General features: G+C 32.4%; 2 protein-coding genes and 1 long non-coding RNA gene across 26 annotated transcripts; all 3 read left to right on the forward strand.

Annotated features, from left to right (window-relative positions):
* Window positions 1-331: 331 nt before the first annotated feature.
* On the forward strand, window positions 332-1,045 carry LOC137821090 (uncharacterized). The gene is made up of 2 exons (XR_011082738.2): window positions 332-657; window positions 788-1,045. It is a non-coding gene; the product is annotated as an uncharacterized LOC137821090 (long non-coding RNA).
* A 6,144-nt stretch (window positions 1,046-7,189) lies between these two features.
* On the forward strand, window positions 7,190-13,626 carry KT2 (potassium transporter 2). Of its 24 annotated transcripts, none has more exons than XM_068625411.1 (11): window positions 7,190-7,699; window positions 8,974-9,089; window positions 9,191-9,348; window positions 9,503-9,737; window positions 9,817-10,059; window positions 10,138-10,191; window positions 10,378-10,638; window positions 11,329-11,381; window positions 11,507-11,624; window positions 11,848-12,102; window positions 12,339-13,626. In XM_068625411.1, exons 3-11 carry the CDS (start codon window positions 9,310-9,312, stop codon window positions 13,454-13,456), a joined length of 2,376 nt encoding a protein of 791 aa, XP_068481512.1. In that variant the 5' UTR covers window positions 7,190-7,699; window positions 8,974-9,089; window positions 9,191-9,309; the 3' UTR covers window positions 13,457-13,626. The 24 variants fall into 24 exon arrangements, with proteins under 24 accessions (XP_068481512.1, XP_068481517.1, XP_068481510.1 ...); XM_068625416.1 differs by lacking the exon at window positions 7,190-7,699 and adding an exon at window positions 8,220-8,400 and having other exon boundaries at window positions 9,239-9,348; XM_068625409.1 differs by lacking the exon at window positions 7,190-7,699 and adding an exon at window positions 8,224-8,400.
* Window positions 13,627-18,164: 4,538 nt separating this feature from the next.
* On the forward strand, window positions 18,165-19,316 carry LOC137821021 (potassium transporter). Its single transcript, XM_068625429.1, has 3 exons — window positions 18,165-18,522; window positions 18,600-18,663; window positions 19,012-19,316. Exons 1-3 carry the CDS (start codon window positions 18,241-18,243, stop codon window positions 19,179-19,181), a joined length of 516 nt encoding a protein of 171 aa, XP_068481530.1. The 5' UTR covers window positions 18,165-18,240; the 3' UTR covers window positions 19,182-19,316.
* Window positions 19,317-25,474: the final 6,158 nt, after the last annotated feature.

Raw genomic sequence — 25,474 nt, forward strand, 5'->3', positions numbered from 1 at the left:
ACATGGAGGATAATGCATGTCCTCACTATATATGGTCAAAAAGAAATGGTCATTAATCATGTCTGGCTCAATATTATTAAGCAACTATTTCTTGTTTATATATGAATTAGGGATAAACATGAAGAGAAGAATTGGCTTTTGAGATTAATTAAAAACATCTTTTTCTGTAGTATATAACGACAGTCAATAGAGATAAGCAAGATGGTGTTGTGATCATTGTGGCCCTTAACAAGCCCTACTTTATGAGAAACTAATTATACCATGTACCCTACTTTTTGAAAAAGATTAAACAAACATGCTATGAACATAGTGCGTTATAAATTATTGAAATGGGGCTTGACAACTTTTGAAGTTATTCTCTGATCTTCTGCACTTTCCTTAGACCATAAAACATGGCTATGCAGGGATCTAAGCCAAGGTTTGTGCTCATTCTGCTACCTCTTCTTCTGTCTTTGATGTGTCAAGAGATTGTGGCAACGGGGAGATTAAGGAACAAGGAGGGTTGTTCATCCACTGGCATTGCATGCCATGCCAAGGTTAATCCTCCACAAATGGACCAATACGATGAAGCTTATGTTTCTCCACCTCATGATGATTATGATTATGACTTCTATAGAAAACATGGTGATATTCCAAGCCCTGGTGCTGGTCACTAAGGTCAGTGTTCATCTATTCATAGACCTAACATGGTTTAAATGCACACACACACACAAACACTATATGGTCTTTTCTTTCAATGTTCAATTTACCATTTTGTGATATTGTTCCTTGTGTTTGTTCTTGGTAGATGGACTTACATGATCGTGGTGTAATGGTTTCGGAGATCAACTTGCATATTTTGTCAAAATACGGCAGAGTTGTTTAATATGGATTGTGGGTATTTTAGTTGTTGCTGTTTACTGTTTATAATGATATACAAACTGAGAGGATAAATTGAATTTATAAATATTTGTTAATTTATATAGTATTGAGGAGGAGATGCCATGTTTGTGTATTTCATTTGTGTTACAATAAATAATGAAGATTTTTTTTGTGTCGTTTTGAATTTACCATTTGAACTTCATGTCTGTTTCTTTTTTCTTTCTATGGTGAAAACACATAATCTGTTTCTTCTATCTTTTTGTCTGTTACAGTAGTTCTTCCAAAATGCCACAATAAGTAGTACTCATGAAATGTTTGATGTCAGAGTAAGAATGGCCATACCTTAGACAAAAATCACACTTCCCATATTTTCAAAAATAATTTCAATAACTAAAATAACCTTGAATCATTTTTAAATGTTCGTTTTAAATTTGAAATATAATTTATATATTTATCGTAAATAATATAATTTATATACTATAATTATCATTTAATGTATTTTATGTAATTTTTTTATACCGAGAACAAAATACTAGTTCTGAATTAAAATTTTATGAAAATCAGAAGTTTTAATTTTATAACTACAAATGTTTTTCTTTTTAACTTTAAAAGTTAGCCATAATTTTTATAATACTATTCGGTTCGTTAAAATAACTAGAAATGTGATTTATTTTATTCTTTTATTAAAAACTCAAGTACGAACATAAAAAATCTTTAACATGTATTAAAAATTGTTTTTTTTTATTGAGAAAAAGGAACAAATGGATTCGTGATATAATTATTTTTTCTTTCATTAAATAACCTAAGATGAGAGGAAGATCCATGCAATTAAAATAACGGCAAGAGTAGAAAAATAAAAAATGGCACCACTTTTTTAACATTACACATCTTCATATATATAAGAAGCAAAAAAAGTTACGAGTTAGTCTCACTTTACAAGAATGATTTAAAATATCACTTAGTTCTTGCAATAACAAAAGTTTAAATTTACACACGTGTATATGTAAATACATATATTAAAATGTTTAAATTAAGTTTGTTTATGTATTTAAAAGATAATTTTTAAATATGAAAATGTTAGATTAAACAAATAGAGTAAACTTAGGCATTAAACTCAGAGAAAAAAAAAAAGATTTTCTATACCGTAGGAGATAAATGTGTGAATTAAATATGGCTAAGGAAGTAAGGCAGCTTGTTTTCCAAAGTCATACTTTCTTATTCACCCTTATAAATATTAAAATTTATATTTTATCTTTTGATTTAAAGTTATTTTTAAATTGTACAATTTATTTTAAATAAAAGTTGTTAAACTTTGCAAGACATTAGTTATTCTGAGGTGACACCTCAAATAACAACAATCATTTGTCATCATGAAAAAATACAAAAATATGAAAAAATTAGAGAAAAATTCATATGTTAACAAAAATTAAAAAATATATATCAAAATATTTTATTTTTTAATTTAAAATTATTTTTAAATTGTATAATTTGTAAACGTTTTAAATAGTGTAATTTGAAACTAAAAAATATATACCAAATTAAGATGAAAATCGATTTTAACTTCCAAATTATCTAATCATGAAATTAATATTATATTTCACAGTACATAATTAAAAATTCTTTTATTATACAATTAAAAAGTCATTTTTTTATAAAAAAATTTATTTTTAGTTATAGGGAAGTAAAAAAAATTTAAATTACATAATTCAAAAGAAAAAAAACTTTCGATACAATTTGAAAAATTTAAGGGTAAAATGGAGATTTTTAAATGTACGGGGTACGGTAGAAAGAGGGTGCGAAACAAAATGGCAAGGCTATAATATTTTGGTCTTAAGGGCTGCAAAAAGATCAAAGCCCAAATATAGGCCCAATATGTAAATACTGCAAAGCTGTAAATCCAAAAAGAAAAAATGGAACGAGAGAGAGAGCATTTAAAAGCAGTGGCAAACGGTTAGTGTGATGAAGAATTTGAAGACTACTTTTGAATCTATTTTTTAAAATTGGAACATATTAAAAGTCTTTTCAATTGGACCGAATTGGTCAGAAAAATGGGCAAGAATAACCATAAACAAGAAGACCCAAGTGAAATTATTAAATAATAAAACATTATTTTTAATTTATAAAATCGTTTCACTATGGAAATTTGCTGTTAATATTAAAGTTTACTTGCATTTTTAATTTATAAACGTTTCACTATAAAATTTACTGTTAATATTAAAAATTTATAAACGTTTCACTATAAAATTTACTGTTAATATTAAATTTGCTGTTTCTCTCAATTGAAAAACCCCACATTAGATACCACCAAACAAGAAAACATCCAAAACAAACTCACTTGCCAACTAAACATGTTTAACAAAATAACATTAGTGAAGAAGTTGAACCTAAGATTTACTCTTATGTAGGAAAATGTTTTCAATGTGAAAGTAGGATTACAACATTAGTTTCTTTCACTCTATGAGGATAACACTTAATCTCACCTAACAAAGATGAAATACAATGTCTCTCTAGCATCTCATTGGGATTTATAATCTCACACTATGGTAGATAGTTATTATTTCATTTCTCTTTGTGTTGCTCTTCTCTTTTGCTTGCTTTTCTCTTCTTCACAAGTTCCCTTTATATAGAGAATGAGAGGAAGGCTTATTCACAAAGAGATAATGAATAATTAATGTTTGTCATATTTTCAAGATATCTTGAGAACATTATCTTAAACTTTCTAGATTAAACTTCAAAGTTTTTAAGAGAAATACAATTTCAAGACTTTGGAATGTCTATCATTGAATATATTTAATGAATCAATTACCAATATTTATTGGTCATAATCTCCCACTAAATTAAGGAGGGATTCCCAACAATTTCCATATCTATTTTTTTTTGCCTCACTTCAATTTCTGTTACAATTTTAAGCTTATTTTTTATGATGGATTTTTGTGTAAAAAAAACACTTTAATTTTATATTTGGATTAGAATTATTAATAGATCTAAGTGTTAAAAATAGAATTGATACATTAATTCTTGTAATTATTTTTTCTAAAACGTACTTATAGATTAAATTACAAAGAAATATTAGGGATATAATATAGAAATTAGTTCTTAATTAGTTAAGGAATTAAGATTCCTGAAGATCGATTGTGATCTAAAATCTCGATTACGTATGTAGAGGTATCTATAAAATTCATATAATTGTTTTACACAAATTTTGCATGTTTATAACCTGTTCGTAAAAAACATATATTTTGAACTTTCTATACTTTATTTTGTATTTCATTATTTGTTGCATTAGTATAACTATTTTCTATACCAAATAATGGTTGATTAGTCATAATTAGTAATTTTTAAACTTGTTTTCCAGTTTGGAAAAGTATTTTTGGGACACCATGCTTTTACCAATCAAGCATTGCATTAAATTTTTGAAACAAAGAGGAAATTCAAAATGCATTGAATTTAATTATTCTCATTATTGTTAATTTTTGTAATATGAAAAGGCTAAATAAATAATGTAATCATGATCTTTTTCATTTAACAATCTCAAAAATAAATCACACTAGAATATATAATTTAGGTTATTTTTTAAGAATGGTTCATCAACGAACAAAAATATATACAATATAGCCAACATGAATAAATCCTCCCAACCTTATAATAATCAAATTAGGCTAAGCAATCAAACACTAACTAATGCTTTCAAAATCACAAATATGAGGATGAAAAACATAATAGCTGCTACTAGCAAATCATTTTTCACTCTAAACCTCTAATTAGTTATTTAATCTTAAAAACCAAAAAGCAATTATGCTAAACTTGTTGACTAAAAACAAACTTATACTTAGTGTAAGAATGAAACCCAATAAAAAAACATGCAAAAGAAATTTACATATTCTATAGATTCATCACAGTTTTTTATTTCCATTTCATTTGTTTTCACCAAACATTACATTAAAGATGCAACAGGTGCATCATATTTGGTTAGTCCTCAAACCCAATGAATTGGTTGGTCCCAAAACCACCAAATGCTGCAGACTCAAACCGCGTTCCAGCCTAATATCCCTGTATAACAGTTGTTTGATCTTCATTTCTCGAACTATGTGATATCTGCAGCAAGTCAATTTCTCTACGCTGCCTTCGTAATGAATGAATCAATAAAGGAGACAAGTAAAAAATACTGTATACCACACTCTTAGCAACTGTCTTGCGGTCCAATCAAACTATTTCTTATCTATTAATCACTCTTAATTACCATTCTATAATTCTAATAATAATGCTTCCATTAATATGAAAAAGGTTGATGACTACTGGTATTAGGGGGAAACACGAGGTACCGAGTATGTATATGGAACTTTCATCATCTCATTCTATTCATCTTTGGGTCTAATAGTCAAAGTTATAATGGTGATTAATGACGGAAGAAGTCTAATTATCCTTCATAATTATGATTAAGGGAATATCAGTCTACATGAGTTTATCATAGTCCTTCATAAATAGATGTTCATAAATAGGTATGTTCTTGGGATGAGAGGTAATGAATACTTTATCTTTGACATATAAACTTTAATATAAACTGCACATTGAGCGTCGGAATGTTACTGTAGGTAACTTGTCCAAGACAGAGAACAATTTTTTGTTTTGTTTTCTTGTTAATCATTGTTAATATAACCACTTTCAACACACTTTTTATTTTTCTGTTTTATATTTAGCGAACATTTCACTTGATTATTTAATTGTTTCTTATGAGTTCAATATTCGTCCTTAGGAACACATTATTACTTCTGACAACGTGATGCACTTGCCGGAAACAGTCATCACATTTGCATACCAAGCATTGGATCACCCCACATCAACGACCTAGATCGTGCGACAATATGAATTCTGACATATGTCGCTTCCTATAGAAATCACCTTTTAGACCCTTTGCAATCTTCTACAACTCGGGCTTGGGTGGAAAGTATACCCATCGACCCTATCCACATGTCGGACTAATGGCATGACAATACAACAAAAGGAAATGAAATTTTCTTTCAAGTCCTAACCAATACTTGAGTACGGCTTTTCGCTTACACTCAAGCATAGGGGCAAATGTACTATTAGTAGCTCGAGGCTAGTCCATACTCGAACCTTTGGGCACTTCGTCCTATCGACCTTTCAACTTAACGAATTACATGAATCACAACCAATCGACCTTTCAACCTAACTGTCAAAGTTGTGATAACAATTAATGTCAAAGGGAACCTAATTATCCCTCAAAATCATGATTAAGGGAATATGAACCTAGCATGGTCCTCCCCTATTGGTAGAGGTCCAAAAAACAATTATAAATAGGTAAATGTCTTTGAGATGAGAGGTAATGAACACTTAATCATTGACACGTCTCTAATATAAAATTGCACTTGATTTGAGTGTCAAAGTGTTATTACAAGTATCTTGTCTAAGTTTGAGAGACCCCGTAGTCTAAAGATGCGAAGATACCAAGATTAAAAGACCAAGTAGATTGAAGGTGTAAAGACTTTGAGATAATAATCTAAAAGACATCGTGTAGAAAATTTTCGATCTTAAAAAAATACTACTCATTTTTTTTATGCTAGGAAGTGCTTGCACAAAAGAAAGAGATGGTAATGGGCAATGAGAGTTAAAAATGTTGAAACCTTATGAGTTGAAGTTGTTGTGATCAATATTTACTTTGAAGCTGGAAAAGTCTTTTCTAACTAGACAATTTAATACATTTATTAAGCATGGAAACTCACTTGAAAGTCGAAGGTGACCTATGCATGGTGTAAGGACCTTGTCATGTCTTTTTTTGGGGGACTAGTGTGACCCTTCACTTTTTGCTATAAAGCCTGATTAGATATTTGTTGTTGGATTTAGCTTATACTAAAAGATATTTATATTTTTGGAGAAACTCTATTTTCACACTTTATGTATTTTTTTTAATAATTTCAACTAAGGGTGAGAAAAAACATTCATTTTACTCCCGTGCTATTCATTATGTAGTTGAATTTTTTAACAGTTAGTGTTGAAAAACAAAAACAAAACATTTCACTAGCTGTAAACGACAGTGACAGTGTCATTATGGCAGTGTACATCCTTATCAAGGGAATGTACATCCCTCCTCTGATTCTAGTCACGTTCTACTCTCTTTACAAGCCAAAAAATAATAGTAATTTTTTGTTTTGTCCACCATAATTTATTTGGCGACATTCGTCACTGTCGGTTGGTAGAGAAAATTAACAGCCTCAGTCTCCAATCTTGTTCGTTTAATCTAGAACATAACAGTGCCTCTACCATTGTCTCATCCTTCAACCTTAAAAAATAACAAAATAAAATTCTCTGCAATTCGGCATGGGATGTATCTGTCCCTTTTGGTTGGAGTGAAAAGTGGCACCATTAAACATGCACATACACAAGTAAATGATGTATCAAGGTAAGGTTTGATTCGTTTCATGGATTCGTTATCATCTACCTCTCAAAATTCCCACGTGGCACATGCGTTGCACCATGATATAAATATGAGATATATTCATATAACTCACTTTAGAAAACGTGTTGAGTGAAGTAGTGATTTTCACGAGCAGAAGTTAGGACTTTGGGACGATGCTAGATGCTGCGTGATCCCATTCCGTTCCCATATTGACGTGATTGAAAGAAAGGTATAAGGGTCAAAAAAGTTGATTTGGGTGAATGCCAAAAAGGATAAAGTGACTCAAAAAGAGCATAGCACATAGCCATCTTGGTTGATTTGTTGTAAGGACGGAAAAGATTGGCATTAATGTCTCCATAAAGGAATTGTAAAAATCCTGGACTTGGGTGGTGGAGAAAGTGAGGAGCACGTTCAGTTGTTCAGGTACCATGACCTTTCAAAATGTAGCATTTATAGTGATGCACATGCCTTTGCTTTCTCACTCCACCGTGCTCACTGCAGCATTATGGTCCATTCTCTCCTTTTTTCCAAATTTAGTTTCTTAGACACTAATTTCACTCTTTCTTTTTTAACCCCATTTGGCTTCCTCTCACCTCTTTAAAACTTCGTTACTTGAAATTCTGATTCTTCATTATATGTTTCCATCTAGATGTGTGCTTGCATATCAGTTGAATCAGACAACAAGAAAATTCAAAAGAAAATTAAATTTAACGTTACAAAACGGGAAATCAAACATACTATATAATTCATCAGTTAAAACTTTACTCTATTTTTTTTTTTATATATTGATAGCCTAATTTTTTTGTAACTGAGTCATCACTGATCTGGCTGCTTTATCTGGTAACGGACTAAAGGAGAATTTGAAAGGGTAGGTGGGTGGGGAAGTATGAATTTTGAAAAGATGTGTAGTGGATAAGTAAAATGACGTAAAAACCTAACATGAAGAAAAGAGAGTTGTGTTACATAAATTAGGTGAGGGAGAAGGTGAGGGAGAAGGGAAGGGAAATCAAAAAAAGATAAGTGATCCTTCAAATTGGGTTGATTTGGGGCAGGGGTTTGGACTAGTGAACTTGTAACTGTCGCTAAATCACGTGATCATGCTTTGTGTCAACCTCATGGGGACGGTTGGCTCATTATATTCTTGTTTTTCTTTTTTCCTGCTTCTGCTGTGACTTTATGTATCCATTCATCATAATAATTGACCGCAAAATTATCTTCTTTTTGTTCTGTCTTCATCTCCATCATTGTCCCAACTCCATATTTCTGTTAGAGATTTAATTTCCTAAGGTGCTTCCTTTCTCTCTAAGGCTTAATCATTCCTGTTGGACTTACCAGCTAATAGTGAAGTGTTTGTTTTTATTATCTCTCCATGGTCCAGCCACACCAATGGAAATTAAATGGGTAGAAGGTAAAATTAAAAGAGAAAGCAAAAAGGCAAATGATAAAATAAGGTGGCACATGATACAACTGGTTATTTGAATGATTGTGTGTGGGATGTATGAGATGCACTTGCTGCTTTCTTTCCTTGTATGGTTCTAGCTCCAGTGTATCTGACTAACACAACCTGTGGATTCTTTCACCACAAATATTTTTCATAATGCTATTTTTTTAATCTCTTACCTTTTTTTCTTCTGCACTATTTCCTTTGAATATATTATTATATGGAATTGTGATTTAATGGAAAAATATTATCTTAGGAATACTGCTTTTTGGGTTTCTTCTGCCCTTCTTAAGTTTTGAAGAAATAAAAAATTGTGCCCACTGTTCAGGGAGATTTGACAGAGATATGGATGTCATGTGAGTTTATCCAAAAGTGAGTGAATGTCTTCCTTCTTCTAATCACCTCTGATTGTGGGCACACAAGATGGGTGGTTGTAATTGTTGGTCTGAGATTCCTTTATTCTCTTGTTTCAGAGTGCAAGTTCCTTCGTTTTATGTAACATAGGTGGTGCTGTTGCACAGGGCAGATCTGCAGCTACAAGTGTGCTTAAAGCTGATACCTTCTGCGTGGAGATCATTCAGAAGTGAAGCTAATGGATCTTGAATCCAGAAAGTGTTGGGATACCTCAAAGGTTAGTGCATTAACTTGGAAAAACTTTGCAAAAACAAAGCATGAAACGTTTCATACTGTATGTGGTTTCTTCATTGGCTGATAAGGGACTGCTGGACATAAAATTTTAGTTCAAAATGAATACTAAAAGAGTAAGATGCCAACTTGCATTTCAGAAGGACTCTTGGAAGACTATTATGCTCTTGGCCTACCAAAGCCTCGGTGTGGTATATGGGGACTTGAGCATTTCTCCTTTGTATGTTTACACGAGCACATTTGCGGAAGATATTGAACATTCAGAGACCAATGAAGAGATTTTCGGTGCCCTTTCTTTTGTATTCTGGACTCTGACACTGGTGCCACTATTCAAATACGTCTTTGTAGTTCTTCGAGCTGATGATAATGGAGAGGGTAAGCATTTGAATGAAAATGAGGGAAGCCGATATGCCGCTTCAGCTCTTTTTTATGGTTTTCTTGCATGGTTCTGCAGGGGGTACATTTGCTCTATATTCCTTGATTTGTAGGCATGCCAAAGTTAGTCTCCTACCAAATCGACAACATGCGGATGAAGCGCTTTCTACATATAAGATGGAGGAGCCTCCAGAGAAAGATACTTCTAGATTTAAGATGGTACTTGAGAAATATAAGGGCTTGCATACGGTTCTCCTAATCGTGGTTCTTCTTGGGACTTGTATGGTAATAGGGGATGGAGTACTTACCCCAGCCATTTCTGGTAAGATTCCACCTTATTAACCATATTTTATACAAATATTTTCTTATCAATTCCTTGACTGGCCATCCATTTGTGTAGTTTTCTCGGCAGTATCTGGTCTTGAGGTATCTATGTCCAAGAAACACCACCAGTGTAAGTTTCACTAATGTCATTCTCTGTATTTCTATTGAAGTTTGAAAAAAAAATGAAGTAGTGTGTATCTGTTTAGAATAAAATACTTAAAAATTTCACTCATAGCTTATCATAATTGTTGAAATGGTTAGTTTGCAGGATTTCTTCCTTGTTTTTGTATTTGAACCTGTTGATATGCGTTTGCAGATGCTGTGATTCCCATCACTTGCTTCATACTGGTTTGTTTGTTTGCACTACAACACTATGGTACACATAGGGTGGGATTCCTTTTTGCTCCAATTGTGTTAGCATGGCTGTTGTGCATCAGCACCCTTGGATTATATAATATATTCAAATGGAATCCACATGTATATAAAGCTCTTTCTCCATATTATATGTTCAAGTTCTTGAAGAAGACAAGGATAAGTGGATGGATGTCTTTGGGTGGAATATTGCTGTGCATAACAGGTAAATATAGAAAATTCATATATATGGTTAAGTATAATATCTTGGACGGTACACCTGCATAACATATTCATTAAATTCCAAAGTGTGCCTATCTACAAAAATACATATGTTGTGTAGTTGTTGTCTTTTCTGCAACCTCCTGGTAAAAAATTATGATTAAATTAAGAGATAGAGTTTGTCTAGAGAAACTTCTGCATATGTACTTCTAGGAGAACAAATAAGAAAAAAAATGAAAGAAATTTATCTACAAGTTAAAATTAACTTGTATACAAGTAAAAAATAAGAATGAACCTTCTACAAATTAGCTTATGTATAAGCTACTTTTAATTTGTGGAGAAACCCATTTTAATTTTTCTTTCTGTTTTCTTCTAGAAATACGGACAAGTTTGCCAAATCAGATTCAGATTAATTTCTATGTGAACATTTACCTTTGAATAAACTCTTCTCTTGTTATTTTAGTAAGACTTTTGAATCGATTCAGGATGCTCCTCCAATATTATTCCCCTAAAAATATTCAACGGCATGGTGTTATTTACATAAACAAATTTAGTTTACTTTCATTATAATCAAGCAAGAGATATGACCCCAATAGATTTGGTTTTTTCGCGGAGCGTTGTAAAGTATCTATGGTTGCTTCAACATGATGTTGTTTAGCACATGAAGGAATTCTTATGCTGACCTTGTGTGCAGGCTCAGAAGCTATGTTTGCTGATCTTGGCCATTTCTCATATATGGCCATTCAGGTTGGTTAATTCTATTTTCACATTTTCTATTTCCCTACTTCTTTCCTGGAATATTGACAGCTCTTATGGGCCTGGAAGGTCATTTTTAACCAGGAAAAGGTCTTCTAACAGTTTGTCATGTGCAGACTGCATTCACCTTTCTGGTATATCCTGCGCTTATATTGGCATACATGGGACAAGCTGCTTATTTGTCACATCATCATGATTCTGAACTACAAATCAGTTTCTATGTCTCAGTTCCAGGTATTCCTTGTCCTAGCTCACTTTACAATTATTTTCTAGTCTGAAGGTGGTAAAATTGGAAGGAAGCCACATAAATAGCTAGGTGGAAAAACTCCTGGCAATGTGGTTGTATATATGAACTTATCTATAATGCCTTTGTTAGTTTCCTGGAAGTATGTATATGATTGTCCTTGCTTGGTATAGAGCATATTATAGAAAACATTATACAATGTTTTGGCTGCAGAAAGTGTGAGGTGGCCAGTGCTTATCTTAGCTATTCTAGCTTCAGTTGTGGGAAGCCAAGCAATCATCAGCGGAACATTTTCTATCATAAACCAGAGCCAATCTCTAGGTTGCTTCCCAAGAGTCAAGGTTGTTCATACATCTGACAAGATACATGGTCAGGTCTACATTCCTGAAATTAATTGGTTACTAATGATCCTCTGTATAGCTGTGACCATTGGATTCAGGGACACAAAACACATGGGAAATGCTTCAGGTAACTGTTACATTTATGCAACACTGACTGAATCATGGTTTTTTCTTTTTTACAAAGCATGAAATTTTCTTTCCACTATCATAATTTTTTATGCTAGATCCTTGGGGTTTACCCTACTTATTGTTTACTCTTAACATTTACTTTCCCTAGGTGAATTGGAGATTTCTTGATTTCGGAGACATTAGGTATCTTGTGTTAATTAGAATGACATTTAAATCAATCTTTATTCGGTGCAGGATTAGCAGTGATGACTGTGATGCTGGTAACGACATGCCTTACTTCGCTGGTAATCGTAGTTTGCTGGCATAAACCCCCCATAGTAGCACTCTGCTTCCTGTTGTTTTTTGGCTCTATTGAACTGCTCTATTTCTCAGCTTCACTGACAAAGTTTTGTGAGGGTGCCTGGTTACCTATCCTTCTGGCCCTCTTCCTCATGATTATAATGTTCCTTTGGCACTACGCAACCATCAGAAAATATGAATATGACCTTCACAACAAGGTATCACTAGATTGGCTTCTAGCCTTAGGTCCTAGCTTGGGAATTGCTAGAGTTCCAGGAATAGGACTAGTGTTCACTGATCTCACAGCTGGCATCCCAGCAAACTTCTCCCGCTTTGTCACCAACCTCCCTGCATATCATCGCATCCTTGTTTTTGTGTGTGTGAAATCAGTGCCTGTCCCTCATGTTCCTGCTGCTGAGAGGTATCTTGTGGGGCGTGTGGGACCTCCTGCTCATCGGTCCTACAGGTGTATAGTCAGATATGGATATCGTGATGTTCATCAAGATGTTGATTCATTTGAGTCTGAACTGGTAGCAAGGCTTGCAGATTTCATCCAATATGATTGGTACCGGAGTAGGAGGAGTAGCATGAGCATTGAGGATGATGTCTCAAACTCTAATGAATCATCAAGTCACAGACTAACTGTTATTGGAACAACTGGTTTCTCCATCCAACCAGGATATGAGAGTGGTGGTGAGAGTATACAGCAAGCTAGTGTATCTGTTGGGTTCCCTACAGTTCAAAGTGTGACTGATGTTATTGAGATGGAACCAACAGTGAATGAGAGGAGAGTGAGGTTTGCTATTGACTATGAGCCTGAGGGTGATGCAAGGTCTGAGGTGGGGGTGCAAATGCAGGAAGAACTGGAAGATCTTTATACTGGTCAAGAAGCTGGGATTGCTTTCATTCTTGGACATTCTCATGTAAGAGCAAAGCAAGGCTCATCTGTCCTAAAGAAATTGGCACTTAATTATGGATACAATTTCTTGAGAAGGAATTGTAGAGGCCCTGATGTAGCACTTAAGGTCCCCCCAGTTTCTCTTTTGGAGGTTGGCATGGTTTACATTGTGTAGAAATATCTAACTTGTAATTATTCCTTTTTTTGTTGTCTTTCTTATAGAGACACAGGCTTCAATGCCAAAGCAGTGTGCAGTTTTCCAAGGATTTTGTGAATCGGACTGAGGGGTGACTCTACCCTTAAAATTTAACGTAATTTATATAGAATGCTTTCATTTTTTTTTTCTCTCTCCCAGACCAATCTTTATAGAAGACTAGAATGCATGACAGAAAGTTTGCATAGATATATGCTACCATTCCCTGTTTTTTTATGTTTACACGGATATATTTGTAGAAAAGGAAGGGTTAGAAAATGTGTATATATATATATATATATATATATATATATATATATATATATATATATATATATATACTGGTATGACCGAACGGTCAACACCAGACTCGACTCCCATAATCGAGCCCATCGAATGACATGTTCGCGTAGGACGATCGACACCCTCGGTTCATTAACGCTCAATCAAGGTCTGCAAAGCTAAACCATCATTATGAATTAGGTAATACACCTCTAAGTACGACCCACCTCATTATTCCGGTCCAATAAGGTAAGCCCAATAAAGTAATATAAATAGCGCATATTCAAAGAACAAGTCATTAATTACTATACACATCCGAGTGCCGAGTGTCCTTTGTTGCCTTGAGCGTCGGAATGTCTTTTGCAGGTACCTCATTCGGCATTCTCCAGAAGTTGTAGGAGGACGAAAGGAGTAAGTTGAAGTGCAGACTGACCGACTGAGAGAAGGAAGAAGACGAAGCCAATAAATAGTTTTCTAGGTCCTATCTACTTAGCCGAATTAATATATATATATATAGTGATGAAATTCTATATATATATATATATATTGATTGAAAGAATTTCATCAACTTGTTCATCTATTTGACATCTTGTTTGTGTATATTAATTATTATTTGTACTTTAAGTTGTTGAATATATTGTTTTTTAATTCTTAATTTTTTACTTTTAGTTTAAAAATAAAATAAAATACAAATACAAATTCTAAATTATTGAAATTTAAAAGATAAAAATATTTTTTTAGACACAACTTCAAGCAAATAAATACAAAAATAAAATAAATCAAAATCATATTAACCCATAAACAAATTCTTATTATTGATGATAAATGATAGACCCACTTTAGAATTTTATGAATTGAATTTTGTGAAAGTGGATTAAAATTGTGAAAATAAAAGCCAGCAAACATTAATATTCCATGGTGTATCCTAGGTGGCCTTTAGCCAGATATTTTACTTAATAATAAGAAACAGGAATTACACTATTAGGTGGCAAAATAAGAGATAAGAGAGTTAAGCAATAGTTCATCAACGAACAAAAATATATACAATATAGCCAACATGAATAAATCATCCCAACCTTATAATAATCAAATTAGGCTAAGCAATCAAACACTAACTAATGCTTTCAAAATGACAAATATGAGGATGAAAAACATAATAGCTGCTACTAGCAAATCATTTTTCACTCTAAACCTCTAATTAGTTATTTAATCTTAAAAACCAAAAAGCAATTATGCTAAACTTGTTGACTAAAAACTAACTTATACTTGGTGTAAGAATGAAACCCAATAAAAAAACATGCAAAAGAAATTTACATATTCTATAGATTCATCACAATTTTTTTTATTTCCATTTCATTTGTTTTAACCAAACATTACATTAAAGATGCAACAGGTGCATCATATTTGGTTAGTCCTCAAACCCAATGAATTGGTTGGTCCCAAAACCACCAAATGCTGCAGACTCAAACCGCGTTCCAGCCTAATATCCCTGTATAACAGTTGTTTGATCTTCATTTCTCGAACTGTGTGATATCTGCAGCAAGTCAATCTCTCTACGCTGCCTTCGTAATGAATGAATCAATAAAGGAGACAAGTAAAAAATACTGTATACCACACTCTTAGCAACTGTCTTGCGGTCCAATCAAACTATTTCTTATCTATTAATCTCTCTTAATTACCATTCTATAATTCTAATAATAATGCTTCCATGAATATGAAAAAGGTTGATGACTACTGGTATTAGGGGGAAACACAAGGTACCGAGTATGTATCTGGAACTTTCATCATCTTATTCTATTCATCTTTGGGTCTAATAGTCAAAGTTATAATTGTGATTAATGACGGAAGGAGTCTAATTATCCTTCATAATTATGATTAAGGGAATATTTAGTCCTTCATAAATAGGTAGATGTTCATAAATAGGTATGTTGTTGGGATGAGAGATAATGAACACTTTATCTTTGACATATAAACTTTAATATAAACTGCACATTGAGCGTCGGAATGTGACTGTAGGTAACTTGTCCAAGACAGAGAACAACTCTTTGTTTTGTTTTCTTGTTAATCATTGTCAATATAACCACTTTCAACACACTTTTTATTGTTCTATTTTATATTTAGCAAACATTTCACTTGATTATTCAATTGTTTCTTATGAGTTCAATATTCGTTCTTAGGAACACATTATTACTTCTGACAACGTGATGCACTTGCCGTAAACAGTCATCACATTTGCATACCAAGCATTGGATCACTCCCAAACCAACGATCTAGATCGTGTGACAATATGAATTCTGACATATGTCGCCTCCTACAGAAATCACCTTTTAGGCCCTTTGCAGTCTTCTACAACTCGGACTTGGGTGGAAAGTATACCCATCGACCCCATCCACATGTCAGACTAACGGCATGACAACACAACAAAAGAAAATGAAATTTTCTTTCAAGTTCTAACCAATACTTGAGTACGGCTTTTCACTTATACTCAAGCATGGGAGCAAATGTACTATTGGTAGCTCGAGGCATCGAGTCCATACTCGAAACTTTGGGCACTTCGTCCTATCGACCTTTCAACTTAACGAATTACATGAATCACAACCAATTGACCTTTCAACCTAACTGTCAAAGTTGTAATAACAATTAATGCCAAAGGGAACCTAATTATCCCTCAAAATCATGATTAAGGGAATATGAACCTAGCATGGTCCTCCCCTATTGGTAGAGGTCCAAAAAACAATTATAAATAGGTAGATGTGTTTGAGATGAGAAGTAATGAACACTTAATCATTGACGCGTTTCTAATATAAAATTGCACTTGATTTGAGTGCCAAAGTGTTATTACAAGTATCTTGCCTAAGTTTGAGAGACCCATAGATGCGAAGATACCAAGATCAAAAGACCAAATAGATTGAAGGTGTGAAGACTTCGAGATAATAACCTAAAAGACATCGTGTAGAAAATTTTCGACCTTATAAAAATACTACTCTATTTTTATCCTAGGAAGTCCTTGCACAAAAGGAAGAGATGGTAATTTATATAGAATGCTTTCATTTTTATTTTTTTTCTCTCTCCCAGACCAATCTTTATAGAAGACTAGAATGCATGACAGAAAGTTTGCATAGATATATGTTGCCATTCCCTGTTTTTTATGTTTACATGGATATATTTGTAGAAAAGGAAGGGTTAGAAAATGTATATACATATATATACATATATATATACCTATATATATATATACATATATATATATTGGTATGACCGGTCAACACCAGGCTCGACTCCCATAACTGAGCCGATCGAATGACATGTTCGCGTAGGACGGTCGGCCCTCGGTTCATTAACGCTCAATTAAGGTCAGCAAAGTTAAACCATCATTATGAATTAGGTAATACACTTCTAAGTACGACCCACCTCATTAATCCGGCCCAATAAGGTAAGCCCACTAAAGTAATATAAATAGCGCATATTCAAAGAACAAGTCATTAATTACCATATACATCCGAGTGTCGAGCGTCCTTTGCTGCCTTGAGCGTCGGAGTGTCTTTTGCAGGTACCTCATTCGGCATTCTCCAGGAGTTGTAGGAGGACGAAAGGAGAAAGTTGAAGTGCAAACTGACTGACTGAGAGAAGGGAAGAAGACGAAGTCAATAAATAGTTTTCTAGGTCTCATCTACTTAGCCGAATTATATATATATATATATATATATATATATATATATATATATATATATATATATATATATATATCGTGATTGAAAGAATTGAATCAAATAAAAAATCTATTATCGAGACTACTTTTCACAACTAATTCATCTATTTGACATCTTGTTTGTGTATATTAATTATTATTTGTACTTTAAGTTGTTGAATATATTGTTTTTTAATTCTTAACTTTCCACTTTTAGTTTAAAAATAAAATAAATATACAAATTCTAAATTATTAAAATTTAAAAGATAAAAAATATTTTTTTAGACACAACTTCAAGCAAATAAATACAAAAATAAAATAAATCAAAATCATATTAACCCATAAACAAATTCTTATTATTGATGATAAATGATAGACCCACTTTAAAATTTTATGAATTGAATTTTGTGAAAGTGGATTAAAATTGTGAAAATAAAAGCCAGCAAACATTAATATTCCATGGTGTATCCTAGGCGGCCTTTAGCCAGATATTTTACTTAATAATAAGAAATAGGAATTACACTATTAGGTGGCAAAATAAGAGATAGGAGAGTTCCTATCGTTTTTGAGTTCCCTAAGGTGCCACATAGTCTTCTATTAACCACCAGGTTTTATGAGTGGCTAGAGTGTTGTGGATAAATTCACAACCTTGTGTGGCTGCAGTTTAATGCCACCAAAACTTAAGAAATGCACACTTGTATGCATATATATATATATATATATATATATATATATATAATAACACTTGGAGCATGGTTCAGAATCAGGGTGGTGCTGAGTACCAAAAGAAGCTAAAATGAGACTTGGAACTCTGCCATTGACTCCTTCATATACCAGTTTTTCTCCAAACTCAGGACTTATACATGACACTACTGATTGCAGCAGAGTGAATAGAAGCATAAAGTTCAGAGTTTCAGCCAAACAAGAGAAGCAAGAAGAGAATAAGAAAAAGCAATCTTTGTTTAGCAGTGTGACTGAGGCTCTTGATTTTTCTCAAGTGAGATCTGCAGAAGATGCTCAGCTTATAGAAGAGGCCAGAGAAGCCACAAGATCCGGAGAAAGGATGAACAGGGAACAGGTATATTCTACTCTTCCAACTCTTTTTACTCTTTTTGTGATCCCTCTAACTACCATCTTTCTTTTTGTTTACTTCAGTATGGAGCTCTAAGAAGGAAAATTGGTGGTACATACAAGGATTTTTTCAAGTCTTATGTTGAAGGTACAATACTTCTATCTTTCAAATAAATCACACATTAATTTGCCTCTTCATTAATGGCCAACATTCTTCACTCTTCATTTTCTTCTTTGGCTAATGACCTTCTATACTAATTTTTTTTTTTCTCTGTCAATAGAAGGATAACTTTCATGCCCTTTTTACCATAATTTATGTCCCAATAACTGTTTATCAGACTCAAGTGCATTGGTTACTAAATTCTATCACCAAGTTGCATTTTTTTCATTTTCTAATGGATGCTCTTAGGTTAATATACAGAAGCTCATGTTTTGGTTGTGGTTAGTTGAATCTGTGTCTTAATTAGTACTGAAAAATTCCTTTTCAATTGAACAGTGGATGGGGAATATGTTGAAGAGGGGTGGGTTGACAAAACATGCAAGGTATGCAAAAAGGATACCAGAGGAGAAGAAAGGCAAGTGGACAACTTTGGAAGATATGCTCATGTTGCATGTCTACAGAAGTCTAAATCAGGGAACTTCTTTACTAAATTCTTCTCTTGGTAAAGAACACATTTTCTAATGTAGCTTTATAAAGTTTCTATTATTCTTCCAATGATCACATTATATCTCTAGTTTTAGTAACAAAACAAAGATGAGTATTCTGCAATTCAAAAATCTAAAGATAATTAATGTGTGTTATTGTTTTTTTTTTTATTATTTAACTTTAACTTCTTATTTTTATTTAATATGAAACTAAGACTTATACTTAAGCTCCTAAATTGACATAACTAATATTGTATTAATATTTGTTAATACTTTAACCATAGATCTCAATGAATTACCCAATAACAAAAAAAAAAGTTAGTTATTATTGGTATTGCATATTATATTAATGGTCTACTAAGAAGAATTTGGTGTGGATGAAATAATAATTAGATTATTGTGTTTACAATATTATTCATCAAAAGATTTATTTCCTGACTATTAATTTTAATTTAATTGTAAGTACTTAATCCAATGAGATTCAATTTCAATGGGACTATTATATCAACAAAAGGATTAATAATAAAAAAAAAGTATGGTTTCAAATGAACTCTGTCCGATTCTTACTACATTTGGTTCATTGAGGAGAAGAGGGGAATCATTGTTGAAGGAAAATGGTTTTTACCAAAGGTAAAATTCGAAACAAAATGCAACACGATTCAAAGCCCGATATAAAACCATACCACAATTCTATAACTTTTTGAATGTTCACACTTGTATTGTGCAATACGGAAACAAAAATGATTGTTTACACGATAGAGCAGAATCATATTGTTTCGTATAATTTGTATCATGAATCACAATATAATATACTTACTACCATGATCAAAATATACATGTTTACATTATTGACTAATCAGAACTACTTCATAAAGGATGGATCTATTTTGAAAATTGCTTAAACACAAATTTTCTTAAGCTAAATTAACTTACGTACGAGCTAGAAATTATTTTCTATTAACTTTTTTAAAATTTAATTTTAGTGAATAAACTAAAATTAACTTATGGAGAAAGTAATTTTATTTTTTCTTCTTATTTTTCTATCTCAAGACTATTTATGCGGAAATCTTCTCCAAACATATATTGTTTGACTATTGATGGTATGTTTTACATAATCGTTGGAAGAAGATAGTTGTTGAGAGGTTGTTTATATCCGTTGAGTAGTTTCAATTCTTCTTTTATGCCTTCCTTACATCTAACAAGCTTCAACTTGTCAACTATGATTTAATGCACCTTATGCATAGTGCTCTTATTCTTTACGCAATCTCTTGAATGATTAACAGTATATACTCCATTCAGTCGTAGAGCCTTTTGTACCATCGCATGCTAAGAATGTCCACAGTACAAGGCAAGTAGTTGAGCCAAAATTTGAAAATAAATGTCATGAGAGTTAGCGGTCCTTGCAGCTTTAACTCATGTCCCAAAAAGTATTTGAATGTTGATGTTTGACACGATTCTGTGAAAAGCAAACTAAAGTTTTAAGAATACTCTTTGATGATATGTTGGTTTGAAGTCTACATTAAGTTTATCATCATATATTCTTTTACTTCTTTATCAGACATAATGATTGATCTTTGTGATGTTCCTTCCATCTGACATTCATCAGCGCTTATCAGATGAAGTGAAGGTTTGTTTAATGTTCTTTCGTCTATTTTCATTCTTCAACTAACAGACGTTGTTATTGAAAGCAATTTCTTATCTTCTGACAAACGATGTGTTGATATGATTCGAAGGAATATCATGAGTAGACCTAAGGGTACAACAAAAATGTAATTTATCTAATCCAATGTATTTTACCTAATCATTCTCTTCCGCTATATGATGTAATGCAAATTTTTACACAAAATTCTATAACTTTTTGCATGTTGTGACGTTGAACACATGACCCACCACATGAAAACTCTTCTTAAACGAAGATTTAATTTTATTACGTTGAAAAATTATCATGTTATTAATGGAACCCCAACAAAAACATAAATATCTTGTGGATATCTGAAGTATCATTTTAGGTTCTAATGTCCAAACTCAACCCTACATAACAAAAGAATTATGAATTGACATAACTTTGAGAGTGGGACAAAATATATGGTGGAAAAGGTCATAATTGTTTATTATAGTGTTGCCTAAGTGCATTACTTTATCCGTTCTTACTTAATAAATTTTTATTTTTGTGAAATTAACTATACATCACTTACATATTAAAAAGATACAAGTCATGGAGAACAAACAACTTCAAATGTCTTACATTTTGCCTTCACATTTTTGTTATTGCAAAACTGACATAGCATATTGGAAGCTTTAAGAAACAAAACCTTTATTGCATTCATAAAGGCAAACTAAGACCCTAAAGTAGGAATCAAATCTAAAAAACAACCCTTTAACAAATGCCCATACAAAGTTGTTTTCACGTTCACATGGCAATAAAACAAATGCAACAAAGAAGGTCATCCCAATTGAGGTAGCGCCAACAATCTCAAGTAGGGACATCTTATTCTTGTTAGTCTTGTAAGTATTATCCATCATGAGTATCATGTTAAAGGAATTCAATAGTTTCATTAAATTTATGTGTGTCCAAAATATATATCACCATATTGATACCCTCATTAAACTTATACCAATGAATATAGAAGTAACATCATTTATTGTTGCATTCAGTTTTATGACCTTGATCTGATCTACGATAGGCATACCTTGCATAATAAACATGTTTTATGATGGTCACATTCTTCTCATTATGCTCCTTAATCGTCAACAAAATATTTATATACTTAACTGAACTCTCTCATATCAATAGCATGAACTTCTCATTTCATGTTAATCTACCAATGTATTTGTCAAGTCATGATTGTTAAAGGCACAAATTAATTTCACAATCCATAATTCACCATATTTTACTAATTTTTCTCGCAATCTAAAAGGACACTCACATTTCGTACTTCCACAAACAATTAGTTCTAAGTCATTCATGTATTGTTTGTACTTACCCTTCTCCCCTCTCTCATAACCTAATAATACACATGTCTTTTTTCCTTGTTGTCCATTTGTTGTATTTGACCTTAATATCACAGTAATAAACCTAAAATTATAAGCAATATTTCTTTCCCAGTACAACAACTCATCCCAGGTAGTGAATACCTACAAAAAAATAGTACAACTTTATATTTCATTCACAAGATATGTCTGACAATTATAGTGTAACTACAATATTGTCGTAAACATGTCACTACAATCTTGTGACCTACATTCATTATCCAATATATTACTAGACAAAACATACTTCATATCAACATCATTTATACCCAAACACACATCAACATCATCTTATATCCTCGTGTAGAAATCTTTATCCATATTAACTCTATATAAATAAAATTTAAGTACCAAATAAACAACTTTTTTAGTCTCCAGAACACCGATTCTCAAACTGAAAATATGTGTTCCAAAATTATCAATTAAGAATATATATTTTATTTTTTTGCAATATGTATTCTAAAACGTAGATTTACTATTCTAAAATATATGCTTTTCAAAATGAAAAATTATTGTTGCAGAATACGCTTTCTAAAATAAGCTCTGAATATTGTTTTATGAAATCATTGTTCTAGAAAGTTTCCACATTTCTCATTTTGAACCTTATATAACACTTTTGGAATGCGCTTTCTGAAATTTACAAAAAAACCCTTCCAAATACAACAATCTGGAGTTAGTTTTTTCTTTCACTACATTCCAAAATGTGTTTTTCAAAATTTAGAAACACAACTTTTGAATACAACAATTTAGAAAATACATTTTAAAATGTATATTACATAAGCTTATTCTGAACTCCAAAATTTGATAACCCATTGTGCATCATTAAAATAAAACCAAATAAAATGAATCACCCCTTTCATAACTTTTCGACGTACCTTTGATAACCCATTGTTCTCAAACATCAAATACAAGACGACAAATTCTTCCTACACCAACATGCACCTTACATAGTTTTAAATTTCTAGAAATGCCCATTATTCTGAAAATAAAAATATGGAATTAAAAATAATACATTATGGAAAAGTTGATTCATAAAATATTATTGTGTTTCAGAAATAAAAATTCGGAATAGAATTCAAAAATCAAAGGGAGATTCTTCTTGCACCTCTACGTTTTTCTTCCTACTCCCCCACAATGTTCTACAAAGATAAAATTATTCTTATTATTTTCTAAAAACCCTAAAACACATTACCCAGACTCTTTCTTCTTCTTCCTTACGCACATCACAGACCTACATTTATTTGTCTTTCTTTGTGCACGACGACTTCATCTCATCAAACAGGAATCGTGAGGCATCTTTCGCTTGGTGGTGGTTATGTGGTGTCTCCGTCGACTTGGTGGTGGTTCGGTGGTGTCTCTCCATCTCCTCTCTATTGTTTTTGTTTTCCATAATTGTGATTCTACAACATACTCCCGGATTGAGTGATCCAAAAATTTCCCAAATGAGTGTGTCCGAAAGTTATCCAGATTGAAATGCATTTCGAATCCACCAATCCGTAAGCTAAAAAAAATACATTCCAGATCCATCAATCCGTAACTGAAAAACTACTTCTGAATACAACAATTTGTAAGTCAACAAATTTCTTATGGAACGACCAATCCGTAGATCACATTTTCACTTCTGGATTGATCCATTCATAGCACAGTCCTGGATCCCGATTTCTCAGAACCTAAAAACACAAAACACCGTAACTACCCAACCTCTTAAAAAAACTTAGTTCTTACCTCTAAAAGCTATCCAACACTTTGACAATGCAACTCACTCCTCCATCTTGTTCCGTGCAGTTAAAATGAATAAGAAGAACGGTGGAAAAGCAACTCATCCACAACGCTCTTTTCAAATAAAAGGCCAAAACTAGTTTGAGAAATTTGAAAATTGTGGGGGTGCAGGAAGAAACTCTCAAAATCAAAATCTCATTCCAAAAAAATTGTCCACAAACATTTTTCAGAAAAGAGAGTCTGGAATGTATTTTTATATATACCATAAGAACATTTTCATCATGCTGAAATTGGATTCAGATGTAGTACAGGAAGTAATTGTCATACATGACTTATCACATTAAACCAGTCGAGAACAAAATACCATTAAGTAAAAAAAAAAGAGTTTTTACTTCCTACATCCCATAATTTCTAATTGAATCTTCATAATTTTTAAAATGACGATCTTATCTTTCATGGTGATTTCCAAATTACCTGTTCTAAAAATCTTCCAGAATAAACTTTCTATAATTTTTATAACAAAGTTTCTAGAATTTTCAAAACATGATTTTTGGAACAGAATTTTCGGAAGTCTCTCCCTTCCTCTCAAACAATGGGTTAAAAAACAGAAGTGCAGGGGCAACGGAGGGTGCAAGTGGTGATCATTTAGGTGCATGAAGATAAAGCCGAAAAAGATGAACCAATTGAAATGAAAACGTGTCTTTTTTTGTTGATCACAACCTTGATAAAACAAAATTTTGAAAACAATGGAAAGGAGGGTGTTCTTTCTGCACCCTATCATTTTTTGAAATCCAAAACTTTCCTTCACATTTTATTTCGAAACACAACTTTCATGGCAGTGTGAGTTGCAAGTGGATCATGGAAGTTGCTGCAATAAAGGTTGAGCTCGACAAAGGTACCATGGAGCTACTAGTGTGTTGAGAAGGTTTCATTAGTGATTTGAGATCAAAATAATAAAAAAAAAAAATAGGTGTTGTACTGTTTTTGATTGTATGGTGGCGTGAGTGCATAAATGGAGTTCCGAATGAGTTCCGAAATTGGTATTCTAAAATGGGAAAATGAATTCCAAAGAATGGAAAGTTGTTTTCTAGAATGAGATTTCCAGAAGTGAAAAAATCATTTGAAAATAGATACTCCGTAATGCAAAGTTCTTTAGGATCATTTTCGTCATTTCACATTTTTTATAAGGTGCAGGAAGAAAGGCCCTGAAAAGGGAATAACATGACAGGCGTTGATGTTTAGGTCCGTGAGAAGAAAGAATAGTGACAAAGAAATAAAAAAACAGAAATAAAATAAGAGAATTGAATAAAACATAAAGATGTTTGGTTTAAGAAAAAAACTAAAAAAGATAGAAAAATAAAATAAAAAAGTAAAAAAAAAGGTATGTAAAAATACTACATGAATTTCACTATCTCTTTTATCCCCAGTATTTCAAGCAAACTAATTCTCACGTACATTTCAAGAATTGCTACAGCCCTATATAAAATACAAGTTCCCTAATTAAACGAGTTGCTTGCTCATAAACTCTTCGCTGCCAGTATCCCTGCATATAAATCACATTGTGT

This window comes from Phaseolus vulgaris, chromosome 9, assembly GCF_051622355.1.
Source record: "Phaseolus vulgaris cultivar YP4 chromosome 9, ASM5162235v1, whole genome shotgun sequence".
Classification (NCBI taxonomy): domain Eukaryota; kingdom Viridiplantae; phylum Streptophyta; class Magnoliopsida; order Fabales; family Fabaceae; genus Phaseolus; species Phaseolus vulgaris.

Bases quoted from the DNA above. Each gene is read 5' to 3' on its own strand.
- KT2 (XM_068625411.1), top strand. From the start codon at position 9,310: ATGGATCTTGAATCCAGAAAGTGTTGGGATACCTCAAAG. The intron at 9,738-9,816 runs GTAAGCATTTGA...ATGGTTCTGCAG, and splicing joins AGCTGATGATAATGGAGAGG to GGGGTACATTTGCTCTATAT. The intron at 10,060-10,137 runs GTAAGATTCCAC...CCATTTGTGTAG, and splicing joins ACTTACCCCAGCCATTTCTG to TTTTCTCGGCAGTATCTGGT.
- LOC137821021 (XM_068625429.1), top strand. From the start codon at position 18,241: ATGAGACTTGGAACTCTGCCATTGACTCCTTCATATACCAGTTTTTCT. The intron at 18,523-18,599 runs GTATATTCTACT...TGTTTACTTCAG, and splicing joins AAAGGATGAACAGGGAACAG to TATGGAGCTCTAAGAAGGAA. The intron at 18,664-19,011 runs GTACAATACTTC...TCAATTGAACAG, and splicing joins TTTCAAGTCTTATGTTGAAG to TGGATGGGGAATATGTTGAA.